General features: G+C 40.4%; 1 protein-coding gene across 1 annotated transcript in view; it reads left to right on the plus strand.

The window, feature by feature from the left end:
- The window catches only part of Wdr64 (WD repeat domain 64), a 95,760-nt gene that overhangs the window by 19,918 nt on the left and 55,233 nt on the right, over positions 1–20,609 (plus strand). Inside the window, exons 5-8 of the mRNA XM_051186372.1 lie at positions 1,013–1,042; positions 2,610–2,720; positions 4,826–5,040; positions 15,692–15,826. Of these exons, the coding sequence (XP_051042329.1) occupies positions 1,013–1,042; positions 2,610–2,720; positions 4,826–5,040; positions 15,692–15,826 (491 nt within the window). The remainder of the gene's footprint in view (positions 1–1,012; positions 1,043–2,609; positions 2,721–4,825; positions 5,041–15,691; positions 15,827–20,609) is intronic.

Here is a 20,609-nt window from a genome sequence, read left to right on the forward strand (position 1 = left end):
CACCCATCAGTTAACCTGGTTAAGACAACCCTGCATGTACATTCTCAGAGGAGGCAAACCCTAACCTAGATCATCCCTCTCAGCTGTGCCCATCTTCTAGGAGACAGTTGGAGTTGAGGATGCTAACCACCACAGGAAGCCAAAGAGGAAACCACAGCACTCTATCCTGCTGTTAAACACCTTCCTATTCAGAAATAAGACCCCCCCCCAATGGGAGGCCTCTTGGCATTCTTCTGATTAAACATAGTCTGTGGCTTTCATGAAAAACAATGCCAGAGATCTCCCTGCCCTACTTTTTTGTTCATATAACCCATTTCTTCAGGGAAGCCATCTCCAAGCCATTTACCAAGACCATCTGAGTATGCTGAAGAATCTGCTTCATTGGGCTGCCTTAGCTGCTTGCCTTCATCTTGGCAGCAGTCATCCTAGAGTCCAGGGTATGAGAGACACTGCTACATACTAGGTCTCCCCACGGAACCCTTCTCCATCTGACACTTAGCCTGGTGCCAGGAACACCATCCATAAATGCTTACATGGAGAGCCACTAAACAGAATGTATGAAAGATACCTTGTAACTCAAAGAGAAGTCTCAAATGAAGCATACTGTATTTTTCTACATTGTCCCCATGTCCCCTATTGCTCTATTTAGCACTCCTTGAGCCACCCTTGTCCTTGCTGAATTATTTTGCATTTTTAACTTTTGATAACAAATGTTGCTATGAATAGCTTAAAAATGAGGTGTTTGCATATGGAAAGGAACAAAATAATAATAATATTTCTAAGAGGTAGTCACCATGGCTCAGTACAAACCTACCAACCATAGAGGTTGAAATCTTGCTCCCTGCAAACTGAGTTGTGTTACATGACAGCTTTAGGTGTATCTGAGGAAGAAGTCAGGAGGAAATTTTCTCAGCAGATAAGCTGACAAATGAGAGCAAACCAGAGAGATTATGTTACCATGGCTTTCTTATTCTAACTGAAGATCCTAACTCTGTTTTATCTTTACTCACAGATGAGAGTTCAGACCAGCACCAGTGTTACAGTAAGTACCTTAAAAGATTTGGAAGTAAATCAAAATTAGTGCTATGGTGATGGCTTTTCCACAGCTACTTAGAAATCTCAAGAAGAGCCTGCTTGAATAAAGAACTAGAAAAATGGCCCAGGGAGTAAAGTGATTGCTATGTAAGCATGAAGACTTGAGTTTGAATCCCCAGGATCCAAGTAAAGTTGGCCACTGTAGTGTGTGTCTGTTACTCCTGTGCTCATATGAGGATAAGGTGGGAGGTGGAAACAGGAGAAATGCAGGAAGCTTGCAGTTCAGCTAAGCTAGTCTATTCAGCATCGAACAAAAGGAGACTCTAAGAAAGGTAAGGACAAACACTTGAGGTTTTCCTTTGTCTTCCATGTATGTATCATGGGTTACTGAACTCACACACAAACACACACCCTACAGAAAGGTTCCTAAAACTTCATAAAAATGGTATTTCAAGATTGTGAATCTCACATTTATTGACTAGGCTCAAAATCAAAGACCCAAGAGTTACTTCTAAGAGTTCAGTTATCCACAGAGAACTTCTGGGAAATTAGTTACTTCTTGGAATTTTAATTAAAAGTGTATAAGTTTTAATTAAACATTGTTTTAAAATATTGACACCCCAGGGTATGAGAACAACTTGGAAATAATTTAAGAGCATTTTCAGCTTGAAAAGTGCCACAAATATTGGAGTGCAATTCTGTAATTCTTGTTGTGTGTCACTAGTCTTTACAGTTATCTTGCAGCAGATGGAAAGCTGCGGTGGTTTGCTTTCTAAACCGTCTCCATCTGAAGATTTCTGAGAGATGGGGTGGATGCTGGAGGGTTTTTTTGTTTTGTTTTGTTTTATCCCTGCATTCATGTATCCAATGAATTCGCCAAACTACCAAGAGACAACACACCAGCTGGTAAAGGAGCCCCAGTTGTTGTTAAGCTTCTCAGCCTGCATTTCTGTAATGGTACAAACTTGTTTGATTCCTAGTGGTTTTATGGAAGATTCATGTGCACATAAATTTCTGACATCCCAGGCAATCCAGGCCTCTGTTTCTGCTGATGCTGTAAAAACATCCAGACTTGAGTTGAGACCCAAGAAAGATTGTGGGCCTCAGCTTATGATCAGATGGGTCACTCATCACTAAGGGCTTTTCTAGAGGACAGTGTTAACAGGCAGCAGGGCTGGAGTACTTGCTTAATCAGTGCTCTAGGTCTAGGTGAGATCTAAACAGTCTCACTGACACCAAAGCTGGTTGTTCATCCAGCTCTTTCAAGGAGCAATTCCCACGCTAGCTGAATCAGTCTCCAGATGATGGTACTGAGAACAAGGCCGGTTTAAGGGACCCTTTTCCTGTCCTGAGGCCACTCCAAGGAGATGCACTGTAGGCTTTCCTGACACTTGAGATTTCTAGTGCTTCCTGCTGTCCAGCACACTGAGGTAGAAGGAAAAATGTGATTTCCAATCCCCTCTGTCTTGCAGTGCTGGAGATTAAACCTAGGGCCTGGTGCGTGCTAGACTAGTGCTCCACCCTTGAGCATCAGCCTTAGCCCTATAACCTCTGACTCTATGCTTTTCTATCAGGATACCTCCTGGATTACGGGCTGTGATTACCTGGGCCAGCTAAAGCGAATCGTTGCCACTACAGAGAGGACCATTATCGTCTGGGATTATAAAGCTCAAGGGAGTACCCAGGTATGTGCAGAGAGATACGATAGAAAGAAAGAGACTGCATGTTCAATCACTGTAAGGAGAGGAGCCCAGCCTCTGTGTAATGACTACCTGTTGGAATGTGAGAGAACTTACTAAGTAACTACTTAAGATGGAGTTCAGCCTCACTACCTAATCCCTCCCCAATGAAAAGGGAATGCCGTTTTCTTTTAGTGCTTCATTCGGGTTTCATTTTGTTTTTAATTTTGAGAGGGAAAGGTAATTCTTTTAGTTTCTGCTGTTGCTATTGGATTTTAGTTTTATGTTATTTTCTGAAGTCGGGCAGCAGTCTTCCCACACCACTCACAGTATTCCTCGCTGGGACTCATGGTCCCAGGAACCCTCCTGCCACCCCATCCAACTCATATGCTTTTTCACATCCTTCTACAAATCCAAGCATCTTCAAGTTGTTGTCAAGGAAGAGCAAAAGTCTCATAGGATTGTAGCTGACTCAGAAACCCTTGTCTCAGAACACTAAACCCCAGGCCCTGGACTTTGTGCTCCCTGTTCAGGCTCTCCTGTTTGCATACTTGATTTTTAACTTGGAGAAGCCTCTTCCTTATCTCTAGGTCAGCATGATTCCCTCCTTGCTGCCTGTACCCTAGGTGGAACATCTAGGCACCAAGGCCACCTTTGCCCCCTGTGGGCTTCCAGCTGTAACTTGGAAAGACATTTTCTGCCCTTTCTGCTGCACGTGCTGGCTGGCCATACCTGGGGAGACACAAACCACACGACATCATATCAGGGCAGAACCCACAAGTCCATCTGAGCTGTCTATGGTTCCCGCTAACCATCATGGTGGCCTTGGCAGCTTGTCCTCACATTCCTCACTTCCTCCACCATTTCCCTGTCCTCCTCAAGCTCATTCCCTGCTGCTGGAGCCTTGCTTTCTCTTCTCACTTTCCTTCCCTTCTCTCCTCCCCTCCCCTTCCCTGCCTCCCTCTCACCCTCTCTGAACACCCTTGTATCTGACACCACCATCTCCTTAGTTTCTCCCCTCTCTCCCTTCTCTTTTGACATTAATCTTTTAATCTGGAGCTCCTTCCCCTCTCCTTCCTCTTTATCTTTCCATCAGTTTAGGTCTCAGATCAAAGGTCACGCCTCCACCCTACCCTACTACCACCTCTGCCTAAGGAACATAAAGTGGCCCCACAGGTCCATGGCACTGGTCTGATAGGTGCTGCATCTTACTTTCTGTCTTCTCTTCTTGCAGGGCTGCATGCACAGAGTGGAAATCTTGTTCAAGGTCATCTTGTACAACCATGCCTGGAATAATGTTTGGCACCTAGTTACTGTTCACTACACATTAGCTGTTGGCCTAGGGAACCTCTAAATATATATTAATGCTCATTCATTCTAAGGAAATGGAACAAATAGCAAAAATTTTCATCTAATTGTCTTCTATCTTAGGGCAATGGGCTCTGGGAAAGCAACAATAACTGCCTAGCTTAGTGAACCCATTTAGTACATAGTTCCATATAAAATTCATGAACATTGCCTAGCATGGATGACACTCTCTTGAGTTCAACCTCCAGGATTCCATAAACCAGGCACAGTGCCAACACAGCTGGGATCCCAGCACTTGTGAGGGAGGGGTTGTGTGTGGAAGGGGGTAAGATTGGTCTAGAATACATAACAAGTTTGAGGCTGGCTCAGTTTTTCCATACAAAGTCAAGAGAAGGCATTTAAAGTTACAGCTCCTAAGATCCCATACGCACCCAGCCAGGGAGAGCAGCTTTCCTTCCCTCAAGGAACAGCCAAAAGCATTGAGCTGGGCTCACAGCTTTCACTTGTATTTGGTTAATTTTTGCATAGCTTTTCCAAGTTCCTGTGTCATTTTTGGATCTAAAATGAGAAACAGCATACAAAAAAATTAATAATGAAGAAATGCTTTTCTTTATCTTCCCCTAACCCATGTGTGTGTGTGAGTGTGTATGTGTGTGTGTGTTTGTGTGTATGTGTGATACTGGGGATGGAACTTGGCACCTCATGCATGCTGAGCAGGTGCTCTGCTACTTGCTACTGAGTTAAACCCCAACAATGTGCATCACTTAGAGTGTACCTAATTCCCAACATTTCTATGCTTCCAGGAGCACTATTTTGTCATCAAGCCCATGGACCACTGCCTGCTGTGTGTGTGCGTGGTGCCCCTCCCTGACCAGCTCTGCAGAGATGACATCCTCCTGGGGGATGATGGCGGGTTTGTGAACAGGTTCACTGTAAACAGCGATGACTTTGGATTAAAGCAGGCAAAAACAAAGAAGAAATTACAAACCCAGGTCCTAGACTCCAAGAACTTTAAAAGGTAAGGACATCACATGAATAATCCTCCTTGTCTCTAATAATTATGGACATTGGTCAGTTCTGTACACATATAGTGAAGTGAGATGCAAGACCCACAGTGCTTTTGAGAAGCAATGTCATGCCTAAACTAAGCTTAGAGGAACACATCTATAGTCCCAGTCTCTTGGGGGACAGAGTCAGAGGAATCATAAGTTTGAAGCTAGTCTGTACTATATATGGAATTCTAGGCTAGCATGCATTACATAGCAAGATCTTGCTACAGTTTAAAAAAATGGTTTTCTGAGACAGGGTTTCTCTGTATTGCTTTGGAGCCTGTCCTGGAACTCTCTCTGTAGACAAGGCTGGCCTCAAACTCACGGAGATCCACCTGCCTCTGCCTCCTGAGTGCTGGGACTAACAGTGTGAACCACCAACTCCTGGCTGTTTCAGTAAATTTAAAAACAAGAAACTTCTAAGATAATAAAAAAAAGCATAATTAGCATCTGAAATTTAAGTGTCATTGGCAGTTGAAATCTATTAAGTATCTGATAGATTGAGTTAAACTAAAAAGTGACATCATATTAAAAAATAAAACCCCTACAAAAATTATACTTTTGTGTATTTATGATACCTGACAATTGAATAAGAAAGTTTCTAAACATAAAATCAATAGATACAGATTTTACTTTTTTCCTTTTTTTAAATTTGAAACAAGGTTGTTTCACATGTCAATCCCAGTTTCCTCACCTCCCATTCTCCCCTATCACCCCCACCAAACCCTAGCCCATCCCCTTTCTGTTCCCCAAGGATGGTGAGGCCCTCCATGGGGAATCTTCAAAGTCTGTCATATCATTTGAGGCAGGGCCTAAGCCCTCCCTGATGTGTCTAGGCTGAGGGAATGTCCCTCTCTGTGGGATGGGTTCCCAAAGTCCATTCATATACTAGAGATAAATATTGACCCACTACCAGTGGCCCCATAGACTGCCCAGTCTTCCTAACTAATACCCACATTCAGGGGGTCAGGATCAGTCCCATGCTGGTTTCCCAGCTGTCAGAATGGGATGCATGAGCTCCCTCTTGTCCGGGTCAGCTGATTCTATGGGTTTCTCTAGCCTTGTCTTGACCACTTTGCTCATCACTCCTCCTTCTCTATAACTGATTCAGGTGTTCAGCTAGTGTTTAGCTGTGGGTGTCTGCTTCTGCTTCAATTAGCTACTAGATGAAGGTTCGGACAGTATATAAGGTAGTTGTTAATCTCATTATAGTGGAAGGGCATTAAAGGTAGTCTCTCCACTATTGCTTAGATTGTTAGTTGGGGTAATCCTTGTAGATCTCTGGGCATTTCCCTAGTGTCAGATTTCTCCTTAAATCTATAATGGCTCCCTATATTATGATATCTCTTTTCTTGTTCTCCTCTATTCTTTCCCTGTCTCAATCTTCCTGTTCCTTCATGCCCACTCATATATGGATTTTAGAGCAAAGGATTACCATCCTACAATTCACACCCCCAGAAAAGTTGTCTAAGTATGTCTAAGAGAGACATACATGGTCCCCTGGAGAAGGAGAAAGGGACAAGATCTCCCGAGCAATTTGGGAGCATGGAGGGAGGAGAGAGGGAGTCAGGAGGAAGAGAAGGGGAGAAGAGGAGGGGAGAGGTGGGCATGAGAGAATAGATACATTTTTTTATTTATTTTATATAACCAAGTCCATTTAAATGAAAACAAACACTTATACACAATATTTGGGAATTTGGGCATCGTTCTTTCCAAACTACTTCCTGCTGGTAAGGGGCGCTGTCATGGGGGATTCTAAGAAGATTCAGAAATCCTAGCTGTAGTCTGTAAGGCTGCTTTGTCCAGCTGTTTTGAATGTAGGATCACCTGGTACTCTGTTTCAGGTGGTCTGGCTTGATCAAACCACATTAGTCTGGAAGGAATCCACAGCTTTTCATTTTCTGTGGAAACAGAAATAGAAATCCTTTTCCCCAGTAACTTGTCCTTGAACTTAAATTTTGGAGTCAAAGCATTTTTTTTAATTTAATTTATTATTTTACATGTTCCCTCTCCCTCCCTCCATCCATCCCTCCCTCCCTCCTTCCCTTCCTTTAACCCTCTCTGCCCTCTCACATGCATTCTAACCACCCTCCCCTCCCATCCCCCCACCCCAATTCCATATGTAGGGGAATGCCATCCAGTTGGGATCATGTAGGTCTGACAGGTCATGTGAAGTAGGAACTAGGGCTTCTCTCCTGTCTCTAGATTAAGGCAATTATCCCTCCATGGGGGATGTGTTCGCAAAGTCTTTTGTGCACCAGGGATACATCCTGGCTCCACTGTCCTTCTGTCTGAGATCCATATTCAGGGGGGCCTGAGTCAGTCCCATGCTGGCTTCCCAGCTATCAGTCTGGTGGCCCATTAGCTCCTCCTTGTTCAGGTAAGCTGTCTCTATGTGTTTCTGTAGCCTGGTCTTGTCCTCTCCATCTGCATCTGAGTTCTACTTCGACTCAGTGTTTATGTATGGGTGTTTGCTCCTGTTTCCAGCAGGCATTAGTTGAGGGCTCCATGGATAAGGTAGTTGTTGATCTCACTCTCCGGGAAGGGCATTTATGATAGCCTTTCCATGGAAGATCAAATTGTTAGTTGGCAGCAGTCTTGTAGTTCTCTAGACCTTTCTTTGTGTTCAATTTTATCTTCAAACCAATATTGGCTCACTCTTTTTATGTTCTCTCTCTCTCTCTGTCTCTCTCTCTCTCTCTCTCTCTCTCTCTCTCTCTCTCTCTCTCTCTCTCTCTCTCTCTCTCTCTCTCTCTCTCTCTCTCTCTCTCTCTCTCCTGTCTTCTATTCCTAACCAGGCTCAATCTTCCTGGTTGCACATGTTTTCCTTTCCTACCCCTTGTTTTCTCCTACTTCTCTCTCCATTCGCTGCCCCTCCTTCTCCTGAGCTCTAGGGGACTTGTCCCTTACCAGTTCTGTGAGGGACTTTATATGAATCTCTTAGAATACACCTTGTATCCTAGTTCCTCTGGTGGTGTGAATTATAGGCTGGTGATCCTTTGATCTAGGTCCATATGTGAGTGAGAACATACTGTGTTCCTCTTTTTGTGACTGGGTTACCTCATTCAAGATGGTTTCTTCAAGTTCCATCCACTTGCCTGCGAATTTCAAGATACCATTATTTTTTTCTGCAGAGTAGTATTCCATTGTGTAAATGTGACACATCTTCATTAACCATTCTTCAATTGAGGGGCATCTAGGTTGCTTCCAGGTTCTTGCTATTACGAATAGTGCTGCTATGAACATAGTTGAATAGATGTCTTTGTTGCATGGATGTGAATCCTTTGGGTATATGCCTAAGAGGGGGATTGCCGGGTCCTGTGGTAAACTAATTCCCATTTTTCTGAGGAACCACCATACTGATCTCCAAAATGGCTGTATGAGTTTGCACTCCCACCAGCAGTGGAGGAGTGTTCCCCTTTCTCCACATCCTCTCCAACATGAGTTATCATTGGTGTTTCTAATTTTAGCCATTCTGGCAGGAGTAAGATGGTATCTCAAAGTTGTTTTAATTTGCATTTCCCTGATAGCTAAAGATGTGGAGCATTTTCTTAAGTGTCTTTCAGCCTTTTTGATTTCCTCTATTGAGAATTCTTTCTTCAGTTCTGTAACCCATTTTTTAAATAGGGTTATTTGGTGTTTTGTTGACTAGTTTCTTGAGTTCTTTGTATATTTTGGAGATCAGCCCTTTGTCGGATATAGGATTGGTGAAAATCTTTTCCCAGTCTGTGGGCTGCCATTTGGTCTTGTCCACTGTGTCCTTTGCCTTACAGAAGCTTCTAAGTTTGAAGAGGTCCCATTTATTAATTGTTTCTCTCAGTGTCTGTGCCCCTGGAGTTATGTTCATGAAGTGGTCTCCTATACCAATTTATTCAAGGGTACCTCCTACTTTCTCTTCTAAGAGGTTCAATGTGGCTGGATTGATGTTGAGGTCTTTGATCCATTTGGACTTGAGTTTTGTGCATGGCGACAGACATGGGTCTATCTGCAGTCTTCTACACACCCTCATCCAATTGTGCCAGCACCATTTGTTGAAGATGCTGTCTTTGCCCCATTGTATAATTTTAGCTGTTTTGTCGAAAATCAGGTGCTCATAGGTGTGTGGATTAATATCAGGTTTTTCAATTCGACTCCATTGGTCTACCTGTCTATTTTTATGCCAATACCAGGTTGTTTTCAGAACTATAGCTCTGTAGTAGAGCTTAAAGTCAAGAATGGTGATGCCTCCTGAAGTTCTTTTATTGTATAGGGTTGTTTTGGCTATCCTGGGTCTTTTGTTTTTCCATATAAAGTTGATTATTATCCTTTCAAGGTTGGTGAAGAATTGTGGTGGGATTTTAATGGGGATTGCATTGAATCTGTAGATTGCTTTTGGTAAGATTGCCATTTTTACTATGTTAATCCTACCTAACCAAGAGCATGGGAGATCTTTCCATTTTCTGGTATCTTCTTTAATTTCTTTCTTTAGAGTCACAAAGTTCTTATTATATAGGTCTTTTACTTGTTTGGTAAGTGTTACACCAAGATACTTTATGTTGCTTGTGGCTATTGTAAAGGGTGATGTTTCTCTGATTTCTTTCTCTGTCTCTTTATCGTCTGAAAAAAGTAGGGCTCCTGATTTTTTTTGAGTTTATCTTGTATCCTGCTAGTTTGCTGAAGGTGTTTATCAGCTGTAGAAGTTCCCTGGTAGAGTTTATTGGGTCGCTTATGTAAACTATCATATCATCTGCAAAAAGAGACAGTTTGAATTCTTCCTTTCAAATTTGGATGACCTTGATCTCCTTTTGTTGTCTTATATCATTAGCTAGAACTTCTAGTACGATATTGAAGAGATATGGAGAGAGAGGACAGCCTTGTCTTGTTCCTGATTTTAGAGGAATTGGCTTAAGTTTCTCTCCATTCAGTTTGATGTTGGCAGTTGGTTTGCTGTATATTGCTCTTATTATGTTTAGGTATGTTCCTGTTATCCCTGACCTCTCCAATACCTTTATCATGAAAGGGTGTTGAATTTTGTCAAAGGCTTTTTCCGCATCTAGGGAGATAATCATATGGTTTTTCTTTTTCAGTTTGTTTATATGGTGGATCACGTTGATAGATTTTCATATGTTAAATCATCCCTGCATTCCAGGTATGAAGCCTACTTGGTCATGGTGGATGATTTCTCTGATGTATTCTTGAATTCGGTTTGCGAGTATTTTATTGAGTATTTTTGCATTGATGTTCATCAGTGATATTGGTCTGTAGTTTTCTTTCTTAGTTGTGTCTTTGTGAGTCTTGGGTAACAAGGTTATGGTGGCCTCATAAAAAGAGTTTGGCAATGAACCTTCTGTTTCTATCTTGTTGAACATTTTGAGGAGTAGTGGTATTAGTTCTTCCTTGAATGTCTGGTAGAATTCTGCATTGAATCCATCTGGCCCTGGACTTGTTTTGGTTGGAAGGCTTTAGATGACTGCTTCTATTTCATTGCAGGTTATAGGTCTATTTAAGTTGTTTGTCTGTTCTTGATTTAATTTTGGTAAGTGATAGTTATCCAGAAATTTGTCCATTTCCTTTGAATTTTCAATTTTTATGGAGTACAGGTTTTCAAAGTACAACCTGAAAGTTGTCTGGATTTCCTCTCTGTCTGTTGTTATGTTCCCTTTTTCATTTCTGATTTTGTTAATTTGCATGTTCTCTCTCTGCTTTTTCATTAATTTGGATAAAGGTTTGTCTATCTTGTTGATTTTCTCAAAAAACCAACTCTTTGTTGCATTGATTTTTTGTATTGTTTTCCTGGTTTCTATTTTGTTGATTTCAGCCCTCAAGTTGATTATTTCCTGGCGTCTACTCCTATGGGGTGAATTCGCTTCTCTCTGTTCTAAGGCTTTAAGGTGTGCTGTTAATTCTCTTATGTGACTATCCTCTGTTTTCTTCATATGGACACTTAGTGCAATGAACTTCCCTCATAGCACTGATTTCAAGGTGTCCCATAAGTTCGGGTATGTTGTGTCCTCATTCTCGTTGAATATTAGAAAGTCCTTAATTTCTTTCTTTATTTCTTCTCTGACCCAGGAGTGGTACAATTGCACATTGTTCAGTTTCCATGAGTTTGCAGGTTTTCTGCTATTTGTGTTGCTGTTGAATTCCAATTTTAAAGCATGGTGGTCCGATAAGATACAGGGGACTATTCATATTCTCTTGTATCTGTTGAGGTTTGTTATGCCACGTAGTATGTGGTCGATTTTAGAGAAGGTTCCATGTGGAGCAGAGAAGAAGGTATATTCTTTTGTCTTTGGATGGAATGTTCTATAGATGTCTGTTAACCCCAGTTGAGATATAACTTCTGTTAGTTCTTTTGCTTCTTTGTTGAATTTCTGATTTGTGGTCCTGTCTAGTGTTGAGAGTGGTGTATTGAAGTCTCCCACTATAAGTGTGTGAGGTTTTATATGAGCTTTGAGTTTTAGTAGTGTTTCTTTTACGAATGTGGGTGACTTTGTATTGGGGGCATAGATGTTCAGAACTGAGACTTTATGTTGATGGATTTCTCCTGCGATGAATATGAAATGACCGTCTTCATCTCTTTTGATTAATTTTGGTTTGAAGTCTAACTTGTTAGATATTAGGATAGCTATGCCTGCTTGCTAATTTCCATTTGATTGGAAAATCTTTTCCCAACCCTTTACCCTGAGGTAATGTCTATCTTTGAAGCTTAGATGTGTTTCTTGTTTGCAGCAAAAGGATGGATTCTGTCTTTGTATCCATTCTGTTAGTCTGTGTCTTTTTATAGGTGAGTTAAGACCATTAATGTTGAGGGTGAGTAAGGACCATTGATTGTTGATGCTTGTTTGATTTAGGTCTGTTGTTGGCAGTGGTATTGTGAATATATTAGTTCTGCTTTACCCTTGGTTTCTGGTGTAGTTGAATTATCTGTTGCTTACATTTTTGTGGGCGTAGTTACCTTCCTTGGGTTGGAGTTTTCCTTCCAATAATTTCTGTAGGGCTGGATTTGTAGATATGTATTGGGAAAATCTGGTTTTGTCATTAAATATCTTGTTCTCTCCATCTATAGTGATTGAGAATTTTGCTGGATATAGTAGCCTAGGTTGGCATCCGTATTCTCTTAATACTTTTAGAACATCTACCCAGGATCTTCTGGCCTTGAGGGTTTCCATGGAGAAGTCAGGTGTAATTTTGATAGGTCTGCCTTTATATGTTACCTGTCCTTTTTCCTTCGCTACTCTTAATATTCTTTATTCTGTATGCTGTTTTGATTATTATATGTCGAGCGGTCTTTTTTCTTTGGTCCAGCCTATTTGGGGTTCGGTATGCTTCTTGTACTTTCATGGGCATGTCCTTCTTCAGATTTGGAAAGTTTTCCTCGATGATTTTGTTGAATATGTTTTTGGCACCTTTGAGCTGGGCTTCCTCACCTTCCTCTATGCCTATTATTCTTAGGTTTGGCCTTTTCATGGTGTCCCACATTTCTTGGATGTTTTGTGTTAAGGATATGTTGGATTTATGATTTTCTTTGGTCGATGAATCTATTTCTTCTAGTTTATCTTCTGCGCCTGAGATTCTCTCTTCCATCTCTTGAATTCTGTTGGTTATGCTTGTGTCTTTGCCCAGTTTTTCTATTTCCAGCATTCCTTCGGTTTGTGTTACCTTTATTTTCTCTATTTCAGTTTTCAAGTCTTGAACCGTTTCCTTCACCTGCTTAATTGTTTTTTGTTGGCTTTCTGTACTTTCCTTAAGGAATTTGTTTATTTCTTCCACTTTTTTTGTTTGTTTTTTCCTCCATTTCTTTAAGGGATTTTCTCACATCTTCTTTGAGGGCCTCTATCATTTTTATGATGGTAATTTTTAAGTCGTTCCCTTCTGCTTCCTCTGCTTTGTTGTTGTGTTCTATTCTAGTTGGCGTAGATTCCCTAGATTCTGGTGGTGTCATGCTTATCTTTCTGTTGTTAAGTGTTTTCTTGTATTGCTTTCTTCCCATAGCTTTTTCCAGTAGGTGTTGGTGGGGGTCTCTCCTTCTCTCTATGGTACTTCCCCGGTGGGTTTATGTGGGTCAGAGATTCAATATCTGTAGCTCTGTGTGGTCCAAGCTCTCTAGGAGGTCCCTCCGCAGACAGGGGCCCAGGGATGGGGCCAAGGATGAAGATCCAGTAGAAGATGCCAGCAGGAACTCACAGTGGTCCCGCAGAGATAGGCGGATCTCTGGGAGGGGCCCGGGACTCCAGCAGAGGATTGGAGGTGGGGGTCAGAGACCAAGCAGGTGGAAATTAAGGGTGGTCCCAGGTAGGTAGGCAGGTCTCCTTTTTTCAGAGTTGCTCGGAGAAGTCTCCGAAGTAGGGTGGACTGTTGGCTCCACCCTCTGTCCCAGTGCTCAACCAGAGTGGCAGGACCGTGGGTAGGGTAGGGCACAGGGTAGGGGGGGCAGGCTCAAGGTGGAGATGGGTAGGGGTGTATCAGAGCTCCAAGGGTGCTCTCGATGGGGACAGGAGACAGGAGCAGCAGGATCAGGGGCCAACCCAGGGAGTTCGGGGGTGGGGAGATGAGATGTTGTAGGGGAGAGGCAGCCCAGATTGGGCCCAGACTCACCTCTGGCCAATAGCTGGCATAAGAGGACAAAGGTTGAGCTGAAACTTGGGAAGGTTTTGCAGGATAGTGGGATCTCACTGGAAACTGGAACTCTCCAGCTGAGGCTTCTTTCTTTAGCAGAGGCCCGGATTTGGGGGTCAAGGATCTTGCGGCTAGATACAGATTTTAAATAAAATAATTTGATAGATTTGACTATCTGTCAAACTAAGTTTCTTAGACTTCAAAAGAATAAATTTAAAAAGTAAAATAGCCTGCAATAAATATTTGTCACAAATATGAGAGACAAGTTGATACTCCTTAATAGATGTTAGAGTTCAATTAAAAATTTCTCCTGGGCTGAATTGATGGCTCAGTAGTTAGGAGCATGCACTGTTCTTGCAGAGGGCCCTGACCAATTTGCCAGTACCCCCATTGGGAAGTTCACAAATGCCTGTAATTTCAGGTCCTGACACCCTCTTCTGCCTTCAGTTGACCATTGCACTCACATATGCCCACACATAGACATACAAGTTTATTATTATTATAGTACTTATTTACTTGTACTGTGTACACACATGAATCATCTGGTCATGACCTTTCCTTGGTGCAGTTGTTGCTGCATTGAATTAAGGTTAGCCCTGTTGCTGTACCTCTAAGAATAACACAGTCAAGAAGACAGCTCCATTTCCTACCCTTTCCATCTGGGCTGTGTTAGGTAGTCCCTAAAGTGTTACTGCCCTATATACCATAGGCCCCTTATTTCAGTCCTGATAGGTCCACTAAGAGGTGGGCCACTTGCCAAAAAGGTCCATGATCTATTGTCAACTCTTCTCCCATTAGATAGATATGTCAGAAGTGAGAATGGGGTGGGGTGGGAGGAATTTGAGGACTCTAGCTATGGTTTAATAGATATGATCCTACTGCTTCCTGAGGAGAATAATTTATACTCAGACAGTCACCATGCCATCTACTTAAATCTTTTAAGTATAGATACAGGATGAGTGTTGAGGAATTTCTTCCACCAAGAGATCCTAAAACCTGATAGAAGGAAAAACAATAAAATGAGGAGGACAGTTAAATTTGTATGCATCATAAAAGTTTTACTGAAATTGACAATTCTCAGAATTTGTTCATTTTTGATATGGGCAGGAAACACGGATATACAGAACATTGTACAGATTAGAGAATTAGCCAATAATGAAAGTTCAAAATTAAACAGAGTCTAGGATGGAGAACATACAAACTCCTCTCCTCTACTGTGCTCCCTTCCCTGCTGCACAGCGATGATACCTGGAGTCACAAATGCATTTGTTCTTCTACTAGAAGCCACATGATACCCAGAATCTGATACTAATCACATGTGGATACTCAGAGTTTTTTCATTAAAGATGGCCAATACACTGAGATCCTTCTAGATTGCTCTTTTCTCATCACTTACTTTCTTTCACCCTTCCTCCCTTCCTCCCTCCCTCCCTTCCTCCCTCCCTTCCTTATTTCCTTTCTGTTTTGGCATTGTGAGAAAATATCTGATAAATTAGCATAGGGAAGGAAGGTTTATTCTACCTCTGGGTTTATAAGGGATACAGTCCAACAAGACAAGGCATTTGTGTTGCCAGGACCATGGACTTGTCACAATCTGCTGTCAGGAAAACAGAGGACGCAATGAATGCTGACATCCATGCTTTTATTCTTGGATTCCAGTCCATGGAATGGTGACACCCACATGGTTGGTGGCTCCTCCTTCCTCAGCTAAACCCCTTTCATGTCATGTCTAGAGTTTTATTTCCTAAGTGACTCAAAATCTAATCAAATTGAGTCACACCTTTACTGCTGAAGTCATACCGCAAGATTTAACAAAAGCGTTGTAAAGTTATTTTTAATTGTAAACTTGTTAGATTAAGACCAGTTAAACAGCTGAAAATAGTGTGATGCATAGGGCTATAGTGTGCCTGCACAATTAGCAGAGTTCAGTTACAATTTGATTCAAACCAAATGAAATACTAAGTAGAAAAAAAAATCATTAGTGTATCTAACATAACAATTCCCACCCCTTCTCATCCCCAGTGTTAAAAGAAAGCTGCATAATGATTGGGTTATGAAAATCAGATACATTCCAGCTCTCAATTGCTTTGGATCCTGCTCCTTAGATAGTGTCCATTCATTGGTTTTGGAATCCTTGAAGAGACTTGAGGACAATTTGTAAGTATAACAGCATATCTACATGAGCATTCAGGGACTCGAAGCATTTTTACAGCACTTGTACCCAATTGTTGTTTAGTGGGGACTGGGAATGTAGGTCAGAGCTGGAGCACATGCTTAGCATTTGTGAGACTCTGGCTTCTGTTCCCAGAACTACAAAGAATTGCTTATAGGTCTGATGAATTATAATAAGATATATATATATATATATATATATATATATATATATATATATGAAAGTTTATATTTCAGAATCATTTTGGTTGCCAGCAAACTGTTTATGATCTGTATGTAGCCAATCATATTTTATCTATCATAAACTCGCCAGCTGGTGTTCTTATAGTATTATAAGTCTGAGTAATATCTGAGTCATTTTCAATCTGGTTAAATATTTTCTAAAAACTAGTAATACCATTTCAATTTTTCTGCAGTTTTTAATTTATTTTTTATGTTCCAACCCCAGTTGCCCCTCCCTCCCCTCCTTCCACTCCTCCCGCTTCTCCCCCTCCCCACCTCCCACCTGCGCATTTGAATTTTTATAGTCTTTTTGATATTTGCTATAACAGATAAACTTCAGAATCATTCTAAGGAGCAGAAGCTGGGTTAAAATTCTGTATATTGTGTAATTCCATTTATTTGATATGTCTCAAGGTACAGATTTATAGAGGCAAACTGTAGATCATTGCTTGCCTAGGGCTGATGACAGGAGCGGGAATCTCAAACGGGCAATTGGGAAATTTCTAACATGGAGGAACTCGTCTTAGTCAGGGTTCCTATTGCTACGATAAAACATTATGACCAAAAACAAGTTGCAGTGGGGAGAGTTTATTGCATCCTACAGTTTGCAATCCATCATCCAGGAAAGTCATGATAGGAACCTGGAGGCACAAACTGAGGCAAAGGCCATGGAGGATGCTGTTACTGGTTTGTCCCACATAGCTGGCTCAGCCTGCTTTCTTATACACCCACAGGACCACTGACCACATAAATAATTAAGATTTTTAAAAAATGTTCCACCAACTGGGAGTTAGGTGACAGCCAGTTAGAGAGAAGGAGTGTTACTAGGTGAATATATCATATAACTTTCACAGGTATATACATTATAATAGACCTGTGTAACAGTACATTGTTTAGTAAGTTTTAAATAAGTTTTATGCTGCTTAGTTTCATATAGACTTGACACAAGTAAGAATCATTTGGGAAGAGAAAACCTCAGTTGAGAAAAGTTTCTCATCAGATGGACCTGTGGTTAAGTCTGTGGGACATTTTGTTACTTTCTTTTCCTTCCTTACTATCTTCCTTCCTTTTTCCTTCCTGGAGAAAGGTTGTTATTATGAGTGAAAAACACCCCTAATTATGAGTTTGAGTATTATCTGCCTTATATTCAATCTGGTTGAATATTTCATAATAACTTATAACTTATTAAGCAAGAAAGAACAGTGTGTGCATCCCTGCACACACACACACACACACACACACACACACACACACACACACACACACAATTTCTCAGAAATCATGCAAGCAAGAGAGTAGCATGAAATATTTAGTGCTGACTAGAAAAAAGCAAAGTCATCCAAACAAAAAGAACCAGCCTAGAATTCTGTGCACTTTACTTTTAAAATTACTCTTCAGATATCAAGAACACCAAGGGTAGTAGGACATCCCTGTAATCCCAGAATTTTTGGCATTAGGACCAGGAGTTCAGAGTGATGCTTGGCTACCAGCCAGTTTCAGGTCAATCTGGTATATATGAGATCTTATCTTTAAAAAAAAAGAATAAGAATAAAGAATTAAAACTTTCTCAGACAAACAAAAGTCAAAGGAATTTGTTGTGAGTAGGCCTGCTTGTCAGGAATACTATGAGAAGTTCTTCAATGCAAGGAAATGACTTGGGTGAGAGATTTGTGAATACATAAGAGGGAAAAGCATGAAAGGAAGAAATAAATACAGGTTTTAAAAGATTTGATTTTCTTAATTTAAATCGATCTGATCAATTAGCATCTGTTACAATGTCAACATCTCTGAGCATGTGTTCACATATATGTGCTTGTATATAAGTTAAATAACAATGACAGCAATAAGCAAGGGATTAGAGAGAAAATTAGTATTGTTTTTTCATTATGAATTACTTATGCTACTGTGAATTTGTGTACTGTGTATGTCATAAACTCCAGTGCAACTTTAGGAAGAAGAGGAAGGATGGGACTAAAAGAAAATAGTTGATACTTAAAGAAGCAAAACAACAATTGTGAACCTTAATGATGAGAAATGAGCCAGGCACAGAAGTGCAAACATCCATAAACACAGAAATTAAGCTAAATGAAGATCAAAAGTATAAAAAGTGAAAATTCATGAGATGTTCAGTGAAAATAAACAAACAGAAAGAAAAATAGGAACAAACCCACAAGGGCAATGAATAGAATATAATAATTAACATAGTAGATACAAAACTAATATCAACAATCACTTTAAATGTCAATAGTAAATGTCACATTTAAGAGGTGGAGATTATCTGATAATTTTAAAAAGCAAGAACCAAATATATATTGCTTACAAGAAACACATTCTTAATATATGTACATATATTAATAAATAAAATTAACATACACATAATACATGGGAAAGGCAAGTCAAAAAATAAAATACAAACAAAAACAACCTCTAAGCTAAAGTAAAGGAATAAAAATTGAAAATTTAATGGAGTAGACTATCATATCTCTCTGATGACTGATGACCTTATACGTTCTTTAAAAAAATAATAACTGTGGACTTCATGAAAGATCCACATTTTGTATTCATTAGAAGCTGAAATGTTCATTTTGGTCTATAATATTATGACATGGAAAGAAGAATTTAAAAGCTTCATGTCATATTAAAAGTAATTTCATTCCCTGACATTGGACCGAATTCCACAAATGTCATTTATATGATGCAGTTAATTATAGAGTTTTATTTAGTTTCTGTACATAATTAATTGCTAATGAGTTCATGCTGGTGTTTTACAGAAGTACATTTCTGAAACACAAACTAATTAAGAAATAGGTACAACTGTATATCGAATTTGATTTTATCCTGTGCTGGCAATTCAGAACATCGCCATAGCCATGGAGAACAACTCTGGTTGTACATTGTGAAGCATATGTGCCTTGACTCACATGACTTGGATCCTGGAATTTGGCTAGGGATGGTGAGGGAATGAAGACAAGATAGAGGTACATGCATAATAAAGCTGGAATCAGGTAGGGTTCTCTAATACCACCACCACAAACTGGAACTTTAGTTTATTAGTTTATAGCACATGAAGAGGGGTTAGATACTCTTTGTAGGGGACCCTGTAGAAGAGCACTCTTAGGCTGTAAACATCCAGGAGGACGACAATGCTTTTGCTAGTCTTTGCACACACTGATCTGTCATTCATAAACACTCATACATGAACTACCAAGAAAAGCCTTGCAATTTCTTTTTATTCTGGAACATAAGGATAATGGCTTTGCCCATTTCCCATGGGTCAACTGGTCTTAGAATCCTTGACAGGCTATGACAGGCTATGCCTGATTCTTAGACTTCTGTACATATTAGCTTAACAGAGATACTTCATACCCTCTAGAATTTAAATGGATATATAGGAACCACCCTTCAAAATATACCTACTGTAGCATATTACCTTTTGCTTGGTGACATCAGTAGCAGAAGGTGCTGTGCTAACTACCAAAGAAGTACAATTAACATTCTTACCCAGTTATACTACCTATGAACCACAGCAATGAGCAGCATGGTACTATAACTCTAAGAGTGTGATGAGTAGCTCACATACCATGACAGTAACCGACAACTCTTTAATTTAACTTAAAAGTCACTCACCAAGAATGAAACAACACCCAGTACTGAAAACCTAACCAGATATGCAGGGCTAGTAAAGTTATGGATCTTGGAGAAGAACCTACAACCACCACTTTACTAAACCAGCAAAATCCCTACCTTGTAAATATCTGTCCTTATACCCACAGATAAGTGTAGTCCTCACATCCTTTTGGGACAAACAAAAATCATTACAGAAAAGCCATAACCACTAAAAATGCAGAGTTGTGGGGCTTAGTCCCAATGGATACATCTATAAAGCAACTCCCACATCTAAGGCTAAGGGAACATTCCAGATTAGGAAGCAGAATGATTAAGAGACAGAGGATCAGAAATTTTGCTATGAGATCATATATCCTAGGAATGTCAGGACCCATGAAATCTCACCAGCATGACTGCCTAAACATGAGCCAAACAAGAACGATACCCATAGACTTGTCAAAGTTGATGGAAGAAAGCCCATGAGGCCTCAACCCTACACAAAGAACTAGAGGCAGCTAAGGGATGCTAAGAGTAGGCAAAATAGTATTCCCTGGGAACAAGCACACCAATTGGCTATCCAATACCAAATGGTCTGCCCCCAAAACATACAGACAAATAATATTATATAGACCATAACAGGATGTATTTAGAAATATTTGTGTATATACATAAATGTATGTAATGACAATTAATGTAAAAAGGGGCCATGAATTTGAAGGAGAGCAAGGAGGGCTATATGTGGAAGGTTTGTAGGAAGGAAAGGATAAGGAGAAATGATAAAATTATATTACCATCTCAAAAATAAAGGAAATGCTTTTTTTAAAAGACTAATTCTGTTGTCATGGAGTTCATGCTCGTGTGGGAAAGGCAAACAATAAACACATAATATGAATTAAGTGATGGAGATGAAGTAGCATTAGGGTGGAGGGCAGTAGGAGGT

Source organism: Phodopus roborovskii, unplaced genomic scaffold, assembly GCF_943737965.1.
Source record: "Phodopus roborovskii unplaced genomic scaffold, PHOROB, whole genome shotgun sequence".
Classification (NCBI taxonomy): Eukaryota; Metazoa; Chordata; class Mammalia; order Rodentia; family Cricetidae; genus Phodopus; species Phodopus roborovskii.